We start from the raw sequence: 14720 nt of genomic DNA on the forward strand, positions 1-14720 counted from the left end.
CCCCCAGTTCTCCCTGTCTTCATTTTCAGCACCGTTCCTCACTAACAGCAAAAACTGTCATCTCTGCTCTCTCATTAATCCAGTGATTGCTGTCTTCTAATTGGACCCCCACACACACTTCCTCCATTCAAGTCATCTTATTAGAGTGTTAAATCGATGTTCCCAGTATAAAGAGGACAGTCAGATTACAGAAGTGGCCGTGATTATGGATGTTGGCTGCAGTTTGAGTGACAGGGAGAGGTCAAGTCTACTGTTATTGTGAAATACCACGGTAACGTTATTCTGTTAAACACTGCTTCATCTTTCAGATACAGATATTACAAATGTGGCCATTGTAAAACAGAAAAATATGACGTTAAAACAGACCTTGACTTTCCCTTACTACGCCTGCAGAACATAATATAAGAAGCCTTTTCTCTGCAAAGCTCTTGGTGATGAAATTCTCTTCACCCTTCTCCCATCTTACAAAAAATACTGCACTATATAATCCAGCAACACCAACACTGTGACTATTACACATCATGGCTAACGCCAGCCAGAAATACACGTTATGGAAGCGACTGTGATGCAGTAAATGTCACAGATAGAGCTCATCATATCACTCGCATGACTGTTGAGTCATCCTGTTCCTTCTTTCTTTAAAGTTTATCTTTACAATCCTCGTGTCTTCCTTTTAATGCCCCGCGTGGCCTTCTCTTCTCGCACAATAACTACTATGCATCAAGTGAGACAAAAACAACTTTGCGAGAAAGTAATCTGACTGAATTTGATTTTAATAGCGGAGAGCATTACTCCGCGGCTGGCTGGCTGTGCTGAGACTTGACTTGGGTTCCAGGGCATTTAAAGGCAGTTAATGTGTTTTTGTTGTGTCTTTGTCATTCAATCCGTCCTCAAATGATCCACAGTCATAGAATTACCCTCTAGCAACCGAGGCAACATATTAACTTTCCCTGCCAGCAATATTCACTCAGTGCTTAGATGTTATCGTGGTCCTGCATGGTTTTCCTGCTGTAGTAATTTTACACATATAGTGTGGCTTTTATATCTAGCATATAAATTGTTGCTAGAAAGTGCTGTGAGTGCCATATTCGATATGATAAATTATTCATATTCAGTGAAGCAAATGCAGATCTGCGAGTGTAAATTATTGAAAATGTGTACTGTAGTTGGGTTAGATGGTTAAAAGTCAAATGCTTTTTTTTTTTCTGTTTTCAAACCGCCCAAGGGGGAAACCCACAAGCCAATTTGTGGAAGTATCAAAAGATGTCTAATGGCGGCATCCTTTAATTTCTATCAGTGGGAAACTTTTTTTTTTTAACCACATCCCTTGCCAGTGTGGCTCCCTCGCCTCACCCCTGCAGTGCATGGACGTCTCATGAAGGTGTTCAGATGTGCAAATTATGTTGCGTTCCAGTTTAGCTGCAGGCTTGTGTGGTCTATAAAGACGAGTGAACACAGCTGATGTTGATGTTGCAGCCAAGGCTGCCTGACAGTAATTCTGACAGATGTCAACAAAGAAGGGCAGACGAGGTCAGAGGGAGTTCTTCTGTATTCTTTTCCTTGTTGTCTCTCATTATGGTTTATCTTGGATTGTTATGTCTTCCCCATTGCACAGAGTTCCAACACTGTAAACCCATACTAACACCCCAGGGCAAGATGATGATTGAAGTAGTCTAATTTGTGAGCATTAGTGAAAAATTAATGTGTTTAAACCAGGTTTATTTGTGCACCCAGGAATCACACCTACCTACCCACACATTTAGCATGTCCTTAGCCTGGTTTGGCCTGGTTATGGTATACTTGCTATGATCTTAGCACAAATCCTGCTGTGTTATTTGCTAAATCCAGGAAAACCAAAGATTATTATTATTATTTAACCAGGAAAGCCTCCTTGACATTAAACATCTATTTGACTATCGGCAGTGTTGTAATGTAACAAAGTACAAATACTTTGTTACTGTACTTAAGTAGAATTTTCATTTATCTGTACTTCATTATTTATATTTCTGACAACTTTTACTCCACTACATTTCCTAAATAAATCATGTACTTTTACTTCGATACCATCTTCATAACTCGTTACTACAAAATAATGTAATGCGGCTTTACCCTTTTAAAAATAGAAACAAAGTAAATGTAAAATTATCGATCGTGTCCAAGTCATTTGTCATTCACTGACCACAATGTTTCCCAAAGAATTAGGATCTATGTTTGTCAATAGCTGCTCGGGTCAAGTTGTTGACAGTTGATTATTGTGATTGGTCAGCGAGGACAGAGCCGGTACATGCGTGCAGCATGCTCTCATGCACACACTGAATGACAGGTACACAGAGAGGCCCAGTGTATATATATGAGTTCTGGCAGCCTCCCAAAGATAGTGAAAACTTCATGGATTTTTTTTGACAGTCCACTGACGAGTGGGGATTTCTCGTGGTTTCTCCTGAAGGCCAGTCTGACAATGACAGACGGGTCCGTTATCAGTGTGAGACAGCGGGGTAAGGAGAGGCTGAGCAAATCAATGAGCTTCGCACAGCTCTACAATGAAGTAACGGCACGAAAAAAATAAAACTTTTGGGGATCTTTTATGTCATTATGAGCGGTGTGAAAATGTGTTTATTGTTTTGTCCAATATGAAACGGTGGCAGGACAAATAACGCGATGCCAGACTTGGGATGGCTTTCTCATTTCAGCCTGTGAGATTGTCAAATGAAAGCAATATTGCTCTGGTAGCCATTGACCTGCTCTGCTAACACAGGCTGATAAATCACCGTTGCTTATTGGATGTTGGATTGAGTGGTGCGTCGGCTGTGACGAGACAGTGGCTTCTTGATGTGCCGCTGTTTCATCTGACTCGTACGTCAGTCTTTCACCCGTCCACCCGAAGAGGAGGAGAGAGAGGTGTGGCACAGGCGGACAAGACAGAGATAGGAATGAAGGAATAAGTGAGTTTAAATAAATATATTGTGGACGATGAGAGACGGGCCATAGTTTATGTGCTCGAAAACTGAGCAGCCATATGTCACACGTTTTTATTGTGTTTTTAAAGCTCCTAAGAAACACGACATTTCATATAAATATTTCATTAAATAATTCCCTTTTTTTTATAATGTATGCTTCTCCACCAGTGGTAATGATACATTGCCAGCACTGAGCTGAAGTAATGAACAAACTCACACCAGGGAAGGAGAAAAAGACTAAGGCAGCCTGGGGGGAAGAAGAGAAAAGATAAGAGAAGTTCAGTGTGCTCCACGGGCTGTAAAGCAGGATTGGACTATCACTTTCATTTCTCTCTCTCTCTCTCTCCGTCTTTCCCTCTCTTACTATTCATTTGGAGCGGTGAAGTTTGGCTGCAGGTTGAATCCCCGTTTAATTACTAGTGGAGGGGCAGGCGCAGACTAGGATAAAGAGAGGAATTAGATATAGATATAGAAATAGAGGCAGGAGAATTAGTTGATAATGGAAGTCTCTGCAGATTTAATAAATGATCACTTTTTCCACAGCTGGTTGAATTGGAGGCCTGTGGCATTATGTGAGGAGGAGGAGAGATGGAGGGGAAAAGAGGGGGGAAAAGGAAAGAAGTCAAGCTTCATTAATTATATCTTATTGTTACAATTAAAAGCTTAAAGAGGAAATATTGAATACACTTCCTTTGACTCTCTCCTATAGGTACTCGTTGTATATCTATCCTATATATTTAGCGTCATTTAGCCGTCACAGTAAATGAACCAGTACGTCTTCATCTTTCTCCGCACACACATTAAGGCATCAAGTACCGCTGCGATCGCTGCCTCTCTTTCTTTCTTAAAAGCATGATTATATTCAGGAGCTTCTGTCTATCTCTCCCAGTTGTGAAAAGAGGGAGAGTGCAGGGGTTTAATGGCTGTCATTTGCTCACCTGAAACAGGAGGGAATTAGAAATGCTACACACCATCCTTTGTGTTTATCCCCGCTGATATGATAGCACGGCTATAGTGAAGAGACAGTGAGGTGTAATGGTTGCCTCTCTGGCAAAGCCCACCATGAAGATAGCATGAAATGAATGTGATATCAAGATGAGCGAGACAAGGGGTGCATTGGGTCGTTTAGCCACAAAATCCCTCCATTTTTTTTTTGATAAGAGTGGACAAAAGTGTCGAGAGATAGAAAAAAAAAAAGAGGAGGGGGTAGAGCAAGATATAGAAAGAGAATGGAAGCTCTGAAGATGACGAATGTATGATCTTATACACCTCAGAGCATTTGAGTGACAGGACAGACAGACAGACAGACGGAGACAGAGGGAGAACGAATGATATCAGAATGCACGCTCTGGAACAGAGGACTCACATTGGCATCCATCGCTTTTTTGCCAGGCCTCTGAATGAGGTGTGTGTTTGTCTTTGTGCGAGTGTGTTTTATCTGTTGAGAAAACCATTTCCCCCAAATGCAGGCATCTGAGGCTTCGATAGGCATCACAGGGCCCCCATGCATTCTCCAAAATCAGTGTGTGTTTGTATACTGTGTGTGTGTGTGTGTGTGTTACATTTTAAAGCGTTTAGATACGGTGCCATAGTTTGCTTCACTTCTGTGCTGTGGCAGATCACAAGGTGACAAAACCAGTCAATGTGGTGACATGGTTACATGGATTACATAGACACAAACTTTCATAAACTCCCGTGATAAGGTTTTACCAACTGAAGTCCTTCCCTAAATGAGCACCATGGCCTTTTCCTTTTCAGTGACTCGCATGTTATTTAGCTGGTGGTTGCGTTGGGTGGTGAGTGACAGGACGGGGGGCGGGGGGATCTATCATGTTGGATCATTGTTGTTGAGTTTGATCATGTGCTCACAATTTCGCCACTATCTCTTTGATTCAATCTCAAGCTCATTCCCTTTATCTACCTCATGCAGAATACACTCGAACAGAATATGGAGGGCAACACATACGAGCGGATTTCTTTGCTCACAGCGCACACGCATACAATGATGCACTTGTCCTCTTGACTTTGGCAAGGAGATACACCTCCCTCTGAATTCCTTCAGCTGTGTGAGTCTGTGTGTCTATTTATAGGGCTCAAAGAGATGCACAAAAGAGCCTTAAATGTAGAAAGAGCAAGAGAGAAAGACGTAGCGATGTGTTTATAGAGCATCACCCTTGTGTCAGTGACTGACATTTCTGTGAAAGTCATATTTCAAAATTTGAAATGTGCATGCACGGTAATGTGCATGCAAAATTGTAAGTAACAATGACTTAGAAATAGAGGAGGGGAGCAGAAAAAGGCTGTTAGGCAAAGATATGCTGTGTGATACTCTGTGTGTCCAACAGAGAGAACTGCCATCAGTGCCAGGCTGTGCTTTAGAGATACCACTGCGCGTCTGCATTTCTGATCTCTCATTACATTCAGTCATGCCCTTCATTGGATGGTTTAATTACAGTCCATTTTAATTCCCTCAAACATGGAATTTAGTCAGTAATGTGTGCTGCAAAGAGATGCATAATCACACAGCAGTCGTAAGAGACCAGCATGCAAAGAATTCAGTGACCTAACCTTATTTTCACAGATTTCAGGACTAGAATTCCACACAGAAACACACACACACACACACAGCTTCACCCTCATCATAACCCAATATTGGTCCCACATGGACGATGTTGTCTCTCTATCCTGGTTTTCCTTCTGTGAGCAGCCTGAGTGACAGCGGTCATCCACCAATGACGGCACATTAATCACAATTGCCAGCGGAACCCATTATTGCCCCATGCTGTTACCATGGTGACAAGAGGAGTAGAAGGTTGTAATCTACCTCAGCTTTGTTCCATGTGTTCGGTCACTCAATGCCTATGCCAGTCAATGCCAGTCTGAACTGGCAGGGCTATATATCATAATAGATGGACTACTGTTCCAGGTGACCCCGAGTCCCATGTGGAGACAGTTTTGAAAGACAGAAACATTTTTTTTTTAATATAAAATTCTATTAAAAATATATATATATTTTCTGACTAAATCATACCTGAAAGCTGAGATTTTTTTCCTCACTATTCCTTTGAGAGATTGTCTTTTACATTCAAACTACTGTCAAAACAGTTTCACACAGTGCTGATTAAGGCTTTTTCTTTGTCTGCACAGAAACACAACTTACCGATACAGTCTTTTTCTTGTTTTTAAAGTTTTCACAATTTCCTCCTACACAAACCGCAGCCCCCCCCCCCCCAAAAACAGACTCTAATGCCCTGTGTATAAACCTTTTTCTGAATAAAGCTTAATTTAACGACATTAAAATGTATAATCACAGAAACCATTTTCCAAACACAAGAAGAAGACAAATATGATGACGATGAAGAGAGCGAATGCAAGAGTAAGAGGGAGGTAAAACTATGACATCATATTTCACCTAGAGTTGCGTCATTGTTTGTTTACAGGAAAATGCAAGGGTGGTGTTTTGAGCTTTCGTCACTCTGGCACCCGTTTTCAAAAAATAACTTTTTAGGGCTGAATGATATGAGCTGTTACTCTTTATGCTAATAGACACATGGAATTTTTTTTTTCCCATAGTGTTCATGATTTTTGTGTATTTCTCTCCAGCTATCGAGAGTGCCCGTGGAAGCCTGTGGTCAATACTCAACCTGCAGTGAATGCCTTGGATCAGGAGATCCCCACTGTGGCTGGTGTGTCCTTCACAACATGTAAGTGCTCTCAAACACACGCACACACACACACACACACACACACAAATACAAACAGTTACAAACATAGTTCTATAAATAAATTCTGTATTTCCCTCTCTGGTCTCCCAACTGAGCCTCCAACATAGTGTAGTATAACGAGACAGTTTGAGGGGTGGCTGCGTCTGGGTTGTTTCGTCTCCCCTATCTCTATGACGCCTGGGCCAATGCCCAGCTCTCCATTCCTTGCAGCATTTGAGCATTCAGGGGCCGCTCTAACCACCTCAGGCCAAGTCTCAGATTGCTTTCCTGGGGCTCGGCCGACTGCCAGCGTCCCCTTTTTATCCATTACCCAACCTATAACCAGTGGCATTGTTTACCGGCCCTGTAACCAAAGCTTGGTGAGACTGCCGGGCACTGCCAGTGCTCTAATGGGCACCGCTCCAAACTTCATCCCTCGACAATGACAAGAGTGATAGCTTCTGTTATTGAGTGAAACTACTGAATGAGATCCTCATAGATTACAGTGTCTCATTAAATATGTTGAACACTCTCTCAGCGTTGCTTTATATCTACACTTTCATGTCTGCTGGTCTGTTTCTCTTTCTTTTGTGCACATGCTTGTGCACACACTTTTTTTTCCGCACACTCCTGCAACTGCTGTCAAACTTTTGTCCCTCAAGATTTGGAGTTGAGATAGTGCTGGCCGGGGGCAGGGAGATTTCCCACTCCACCGTAAATTGAAAATTCGTTTTGTGTGTTGATGGTAGCCCTTGGGTGGAGAGAGTGAGAGAAAGAGTGCATGGGTGTGCGTGAGACTCACGCTGAGTACATTTAGCACCTTCGTCCCACGGTGGACACGGTGAGTGCCGAGAAGCAGCAGTCTGAGTTTGTGAGGAACGTACACGGTGAAACCAATAAGTGATGTAGGGAGAGAGGGTTGGACATATAGATGTAGGAAATAAATAACGATCAGACAAAACGAGAGGTATGAAATCACAGTTGTTGAAAATTAAGGTTAGTAGATTCTTACAATTATGCAATTAAATATAATTTATAAAGCATCTTCGTGAGGGGGTAACAACAGAGTAAAGAAAGCAGAAACAGTGGTTAAATAAATGATTGTCTCCAGGGTGGAAAGTACAAAGAGAACATAACATGCTCTAATTAGGTTTGGGTCACAAACCGGGGGCTTTAGTTTAAGTCGCTCTCACGCACAAGCTAATAATAATAATAGGAACAATAATAATAATGATTATTGGTGCTATTATTATTGTTGTTGTGAATTAGGTGCAGCCAGTGAGCATGTATTTGCCATTTGGAATTTGCCACCTGCTTGCAATTTAAATTTTAATCATCTGCAACTCTGTGTGTGTGTGTGTACTGTACATGTGTGTGTGTGTGCGTCTATGTGTGCACAAACCCATTACTGCCCTGGACATCCTCCCAGTCAGAGCAAATGGGTGGTCACAGATTGGCCTGTCACACTTAGCCTGATAGAATCGGCTCACCTCAGCTCTCTAGTCTCTTTACTCAAAGGGCAGACGCACACACACACACACACACTCACAAAAACACATCTCCTCTCTTGCTGGAGAATAAGTGTCAAGTCACTAAAATGAGAAACGAGTCCGGAGAGAGAAACTAAACAAAATGCTGCTGTAGTTGCATTAGGTGTCAACTCAAGGTGTTTGACTGTCAGAAGGGCTGTGTGTGTGTGTGTGTGTGTGTGTGTGTGTGTGTGTGTGTGTGTGTGTGTGTGTGTGTGTGTGTGTGTGTGTGTGTGTGTGTGTGTGTGTGTGTGTGTGTGTGTGTGTGTGTGTGTGTGTGTGTGTGTGTGTGTGTGTGTGTGTGTGTGTGTGTGTGTGTGTGTGTGTGAAGGACATAGAGGTGGTGTGCATATGTCCTCACACCTCTTCAGTTTCCCCCTCTCCTTTTGCCCTTCTAGCACTCAGACACACTCAAGATGCACAACCCAGTGTGACTGATGGACCACAGGTTTACCTTTTCCAAAGCCCCCACCTTCTCACGTCTCTTGAATCCCCTGCTTGTGAGTCCTTAACAGGGTCTTGGTGTAACTGAACTCCCCCTGAGCGTCACCTGTTCCACAAGGCAGCCAGGACTTTTTGTCCCCTCTGTAATCTGTAATCACCCCCATGTCAACTGGTGTTTGTCTGTCCCTTAATCATTTTTCTCTGTTCTCTGAGAAAAAAAACTATTACCAGTACATTTCTACTTGTGCTAGATGTTTTGTAGGTCCCTAAATATACCCTAATTATTGTCTGTCTGGCTGCATAGATTGACATTGTCCCATAACGAACTGTCCAATCTGATAAAAGTGGAATTAAATCTTGTCCATCCAAGGATTCAGAGACTTTTATTTGTCACATGCACAGACATGCAGAGTGACTGTCTCTTTGTAAACTGAACAGACTAAGATGCAAACCGAATACAATAAAGAATAATGGCTTGGAGACCAACTTTAATGTACATTCAGCTGATGATATGACTGTTGAAGTACTTGTTAAACCCCTATAGTAATATATGCATGTATGTAATTTAAACGTGTTAAAGGATAAAGTGTGGCCGTGAATTAACAGTGCATTGAATCCTGTCCTTGTTTATGAAGGTTTTTGACGCTCAGAAACAAGAACTCACACTTGACCCAGAGTCTGACTTCTCTTCATGCACCTCTGCCATAACAAAGCGCCAACTGAGCTATTTGATATTCAAGCAATAGAAATCTTTATATTTGTCCTTCCGTCTCCTCTCACCTCTACATGACTACCTCAGAAGAATAACGTTATTTTTATATCCATCAATCCTGACTTAAGTTGCAAATATATGGCACCTTTCTGCATTTTCTTCAGAGCGTTTGCTGCACAAATAGATGATGCAGTCTAATTAAGTGGTTATGTATATACTCTTTTATTTTAATGAGTCATTATTGGCTTATTATATGTTGACTAGAAATGACTAATGGTGTGCATATGGCCATTTTTGAAAAGTGGAAGCAGCTGAACAGCAGCAAAACAACTGGGACTTCTGAGCATTCTCATTTTTTACTAAAATGAAACTTAATAAACCATAAGCACAAAATGCGGCAGTGTTTTCCTTTGCCTCTCCAGGTGGTCAAGATTCCTAATCAGTCATAGCTGCTATTGATTAAGTGACATTATAATATTATGTGGCCACAGGGAGGCCAGTGAATGAGCGTCCGTAAATGAATGAATGACAGCAGTTTGATGGACGGGAAACCCCGTCTCTGTAGAGCTGTAGAGAAAAGTAACAACATATATATATTTATTAATATTTGTTATAAAAGATGACGGCTTTGTTTCATTGCAGTGACATGGTTCAAGAGACTCACTGACTACAAACCAAGCTTTTTTTGTTGCACAAAAAAGGCCAACACTCGGTGAAACTCACACCAACCACTGAGGGTTATTTGTACTAGAAGGAGGAAAGTGTTCTTCCATATAGTTTGTTGTCCCCAATCAACCTTGAAATCACCTCACTGGTCTGAAAGCAAACAGACATGTGCAATCAAACTCTCAAATATGTGTGGGTGTGTGTGTGTGTTATAAATCCCTCTCTTTCTACACTCTCCCCTCATCAGCATTGCTTTTATTTACTCTATATATCAGTGGAGAGGAGCTGTTAGAGAACAAGAAGTGGAGAAAGCCAATCAATAGCATAGGGGGGAGAAAATCAACAGGAGTGGATTGTGCGCGTGTGTGTGTGCGTGCGTGTCTGTGTAGTGTTTGTGAAGTCATTGTCCTTCACAAACAACCAGCCATTTTTATATAAGCAAGTGGCTTCAATAATCAGTCTCAAGGTTGACTTTGAGCATGAAGGTGTTTGCTGTTTTATAGATAAAGTAATGCTCCAGGTTTTCATATTAAGTGCATATACTGTGCTTCTTCTGCCACTTTCTTTTTATTTTTTTACTAAACTAAACCTGATGCCTCACCTGTCAATCAAACAAACTGTTTTGGCCAATCAAATTCAAGACTCCGGCTCTCCGGAGAGAGGACAGACGATGTCCCTGTTGTACGTATATTTATTACCTATACCACATGTTTGAGACCCAGGCAATATGAGCTGAATAATAATTGTTATTCACAATCCATTATCCTAGCCGTATTTAAAAACTATTTGCCTACGATTAATGAAACCCTACGTTCAGTTAAACCCTGGAGATGATTTTGTTTGTTTACAGTGCAGAGTTACTCTGACATGGCACATTCGTCTCCTGTGTAATTTCCATCCACACTTCAATTCCTTTAAAAAAAAAAGAAATTGTTCCAGCTACAGTAGGTTATGGATATGTTACACCTCTCCTAATGCTGGTCTCTCAGCTGTCAGCTTTGTAAGTGGTTAACTAAGCTGTCACAGTGCCTGTCACGTGTGACAGCCGGACAGATTGGAAACCATATTTTGAGAAGCGGCATTGTCAAATTGAATGTCATCTTATTTGGCACGGATCTTGAGAATATCTCACATTACTTCTGTGATATTGGTGTCATTTTGGAACAAGTGGTGCTAATGTTGCTATATCTTCACATTAATAACAGGAATGACCTATCTCAGTTTCTGCTTTTGGCAGCGATGGCAGTAACGTTCTCCGAGTGCTGCCTTTTTCACATTTTCTGTCTTTATTTTTTCTTCTTTTAGCTCCTTACACTGTCACATCAGTCAACCCACTCTCCATATGTAGCAGGCCTGTCAGACTGTATAATTCTGTTTTGCGTGAGCCTGTTTATGTGTGACTGCACTTCAAGCCATTCAGTCTGTTTTATTCGCTTAAACTGTGGTGCGTTCTACATGTTTTTGCTCCTCCACACGTTCCCACACATAATACGTGTGTCAGATCCCAGTACATTCTGTGTTAAGAGCTGTGTTTGATCCATAAAGTGCATCCCTGTCCCACTCTTAACTCCTTTCCTCTCTTCCTTGAAACGCTCGTAAACATCGATCCCTCACCCTTGAAGCAGTGTGGGAACAGTAAAAATTGTCTGTGCCACCGACCACAGGCAAAAAAACCTTCCCCGAGTTCATTACAAAAGGTCTGTGTACACAATCAATATCAAACCTTTCGGTCCTTATGAATCAGTGAACCCTGACAACCGCCGTGTAAAATGTTATGGGTGGGAATCCAAATGATAGCTTGTACAATCACATTTGCCACATGGTCTTTGCTTAATAAGCAGTTGCCAATACAACGCGGGTCAATAAGTCGCAAAACTTGCAAGTCATGCTGCAAAACCTCTTGTCCAAATAAATTCTTTGTGTTCTCGGGGGCATCTTGGTTTTGTCAAATGAGTAACCTTTCAAAGGGAGAAGCTAATTGGCAAAAATCCACTGAATGGTTTTTCCATCTCCCTCATATTAATTCTGCACGGCCACTACCTGTCGCCGCGTTCACAGTCATCCGTTACCACAGTGCGCTCATTACTGTGGCACGCCGCACTAATTGTAATTAAACTGCAGTCCCACAATTAGATTGCTACCAAGGACATAGTGTGTTTGGTTGCGGCAGAGCACTGGCCCCTCCCCGGAGATAGCCATAAGTGCCTTGAAACGTATTGTTGGCAAGGAAAAGGCAGAAGTGTTTTTCCATTACGAGTTGGAATTATTGGTGAAAGTTGTGAGGAGACGGAACAATTGGTGAAAGCAACGGAAAAAATCTCTATTTTTACAGGCTGTATGTATCATGATACGGACAACCCAGCTGATAATTTCTGGGAACCAGAACATTCTGGCAACGTTACCTTTCCCTGAAAGTTTGCCTACTCACAACCTTCATACAACCTTTTGTATAGAGGGTTCTCTTTTGGTTGCATTAACGCTCTTTTGTTACAGCCTTTAGGGAACCTTTGTAGAACATTATTTCTTCTTCCCTGACCCTGTTCATGCTCGAAATTGAGTATCTCTGCAAGCTCTAAGCTCTATGTGAATTATCTTGGTGTCTATACCAAAATAAAGATAACACTTCCCTGAAAGTGGTCCCAAACTTTGGAACGCCCTCCCGCTTCATATTAGACAGGCCCCCTCACTGTCCATTTTTAAAACTCATCTTAAAACACATTTTTATTCTTCTGCGTTCAACTCAGCATGAGACTCTGCTCTTGTTTTAGTGTTTTATTGTTTAAACATTTTTATTGTTTTATAGTTTTATTGTTTTTTTATTATTTAAACATTGTTACTGTTTTATAGTTTTATTGTTTTTATTTTGTCTCCTATGTTTTATGTGCCATGTTTTATTTATTGTACTGTTAAGCACTTTGTACCAGCTTTAGCTGCCTAAAGCGCTCTATAAATAAAGTTGAGTTGAGTTGAGAAAGTTGGCCGTAGTTTGCCCTTGGTTCCCAGAACCTTCATTCAACCTTTGCAGAACATTCTATTTTGGTTGCATTAACATTCTTTTGTAACAACCTTTAGGGAACCTTTGTAGAACAATATTTTGGCATATGGCATCATTTGGTACATATTATGAATTGTTTTATTTTAAATTGTCTACACATTAGCACTCATACTTGAATGAACAGGCCGTTTTGTTTCAATATAAACAGCTAAATACTTGTTATTGGCCTAAAATAGTATTTGACAATGACTGAAATATAACTGTGACCTGTAAGATGCATTCTACAGATTCCACTTCTTGCATATTTATTTGCAGTGAAAAATACTTAGCTTTCAAATTTATTATGTAGGATTCTAAACTTTTGTGTCACAACTTCAGCACCTTTATAATTTTTTTTCAACTCTCACAATTCACTTTTCTGCCGGATTTGGTCTTCAACCGTGCAAAAATGACTCGGTCAACTCTCAAAGTTAAATTTATTCAGAGTTGTTTCTTTGATCTCGAGATCCTTGCATTCATGGCACTCTGCCCAGGGGAGGGATGGTCATCCCCCTGAGTATGGGTGACTGCTTTCAACACAGCACACCCCCCACCTTCCTCCTCCTTTTTGCTGGATGCTAAGAGAAGTTGAGAGAAGGGAACAAGGCCAGGAAGTGACAGGAGCATCAGGATGGAACGGAGTGCTGCACCTTCCAGTTCCCTCTAAACTGTCACCACCAACACACACACACACACACACCCCCCCCCCCCCCCCCCACACACACACACACACACACACTTTTAAGTCAGGACCATTGCTCTCTGTCACCTTTTGTCACCTCACCACACACAGGGAAACACTGGGAAGGAAAGAAGCACACTGAAACACATTCTCAGAGAGAGGAAGGTGTCTCGCTTTTATCCACTGGAGCAAGAAGACTTGGGGACTGAGACATGAGACATAGAGAGAGAGAGAATGACTGAGTGGTGTGGTGACAGTCAAAGGAAGTGAAGCTGTTTGGTGATGAGAGCAAGAAGATGATGTGATCATTTTATATAAGATTTTGATACATTCTATTCTATATATATATGTGTTAAATGTGGATGCGAAACAACGAAGTTTGGTCGTTCTATAGGTGGAATATGGAAATTCCAATTTCTGTAATAGCTTAACGAGTGCTAAAACTGAGTGGTGAAGTCTGAGGCAGCAAAGGTCACGGCAGAGTGAAAGAGCTGGTTCTTGTTTGCCCCGAGGGACCATCATCAATTCTTCTGTTTGTGTGCATAAAATAATAAATACAGGATTTATGGTGAATGCTAATAGCCAGCGTTGTACTCGGGAAGGGGGGGATTTATTAAACATGTATGGACTCATTTCCCTACAAGTTTTAAGAGGTGGTTTTATCTGACATTACTTTAACACCTATGCAGACTCTCAGCAGCAGAGTTACTGTGTAATTTTCCGCTCAGCTGGTGTTCTTGCGTTGGAATGGGGATGGCTCAGAGAGTTTTCATCCTGCGGGCAGACATTCTTGCTTCTTTTCTATGTCTTCGGGTATGGGGCTATTAGAGAGACACTAGCGTGTGTGTGTGTGTGTGTGTGTGTGTGTGTGTGTGTGTGTGTGTGTGTGTGTGTGTGTGTGTGTGTGTGTGTGTGTGTGTGTGTGTGTGTGTGTGTGTGTGTGTGTGTGTGTGTGTGTGTGTGTGTGTGTGTGTGTGTGTGTGTGTGTGTGT

At 41.6% G+C, this 14720-nt stretch overlaps 1 protein-coding gene across 1 annotated transcript in view; it reads left to right on the forward strand.

Moving 5' to 3' along the window:
- The window catches only part of plxna4 (plexin A4), a gene marked incomplete at both ends in the record, with an annotated part of 167428 nt that overhangs the window by 96218 nt on the left and 56490 nt on the right, over window positions 1-14720 (forward strand). The window contains one exon of the mRNA XM_083907285.1: window positions 6561-6661. Within this exon, the coding sequence (XP_083763411.1) occupies window positions 6561-6661 (101 nt within the window). The remainder of the gene's footprint in view (window positions 1-6560; window positions 6662-14720) is intronic.

This window comes from Microchirus variegatus, assembly GCF_963457635.1.
Source record: "Microchirus variegatus genome assembly, chromosome: 20".
Lineage (NCBI taxonomy): Eukaryota > Metazoa > Chordata > Actinopteri > Pleuronectiformes > Soleidae > Microchirus > Microchirus variegatus.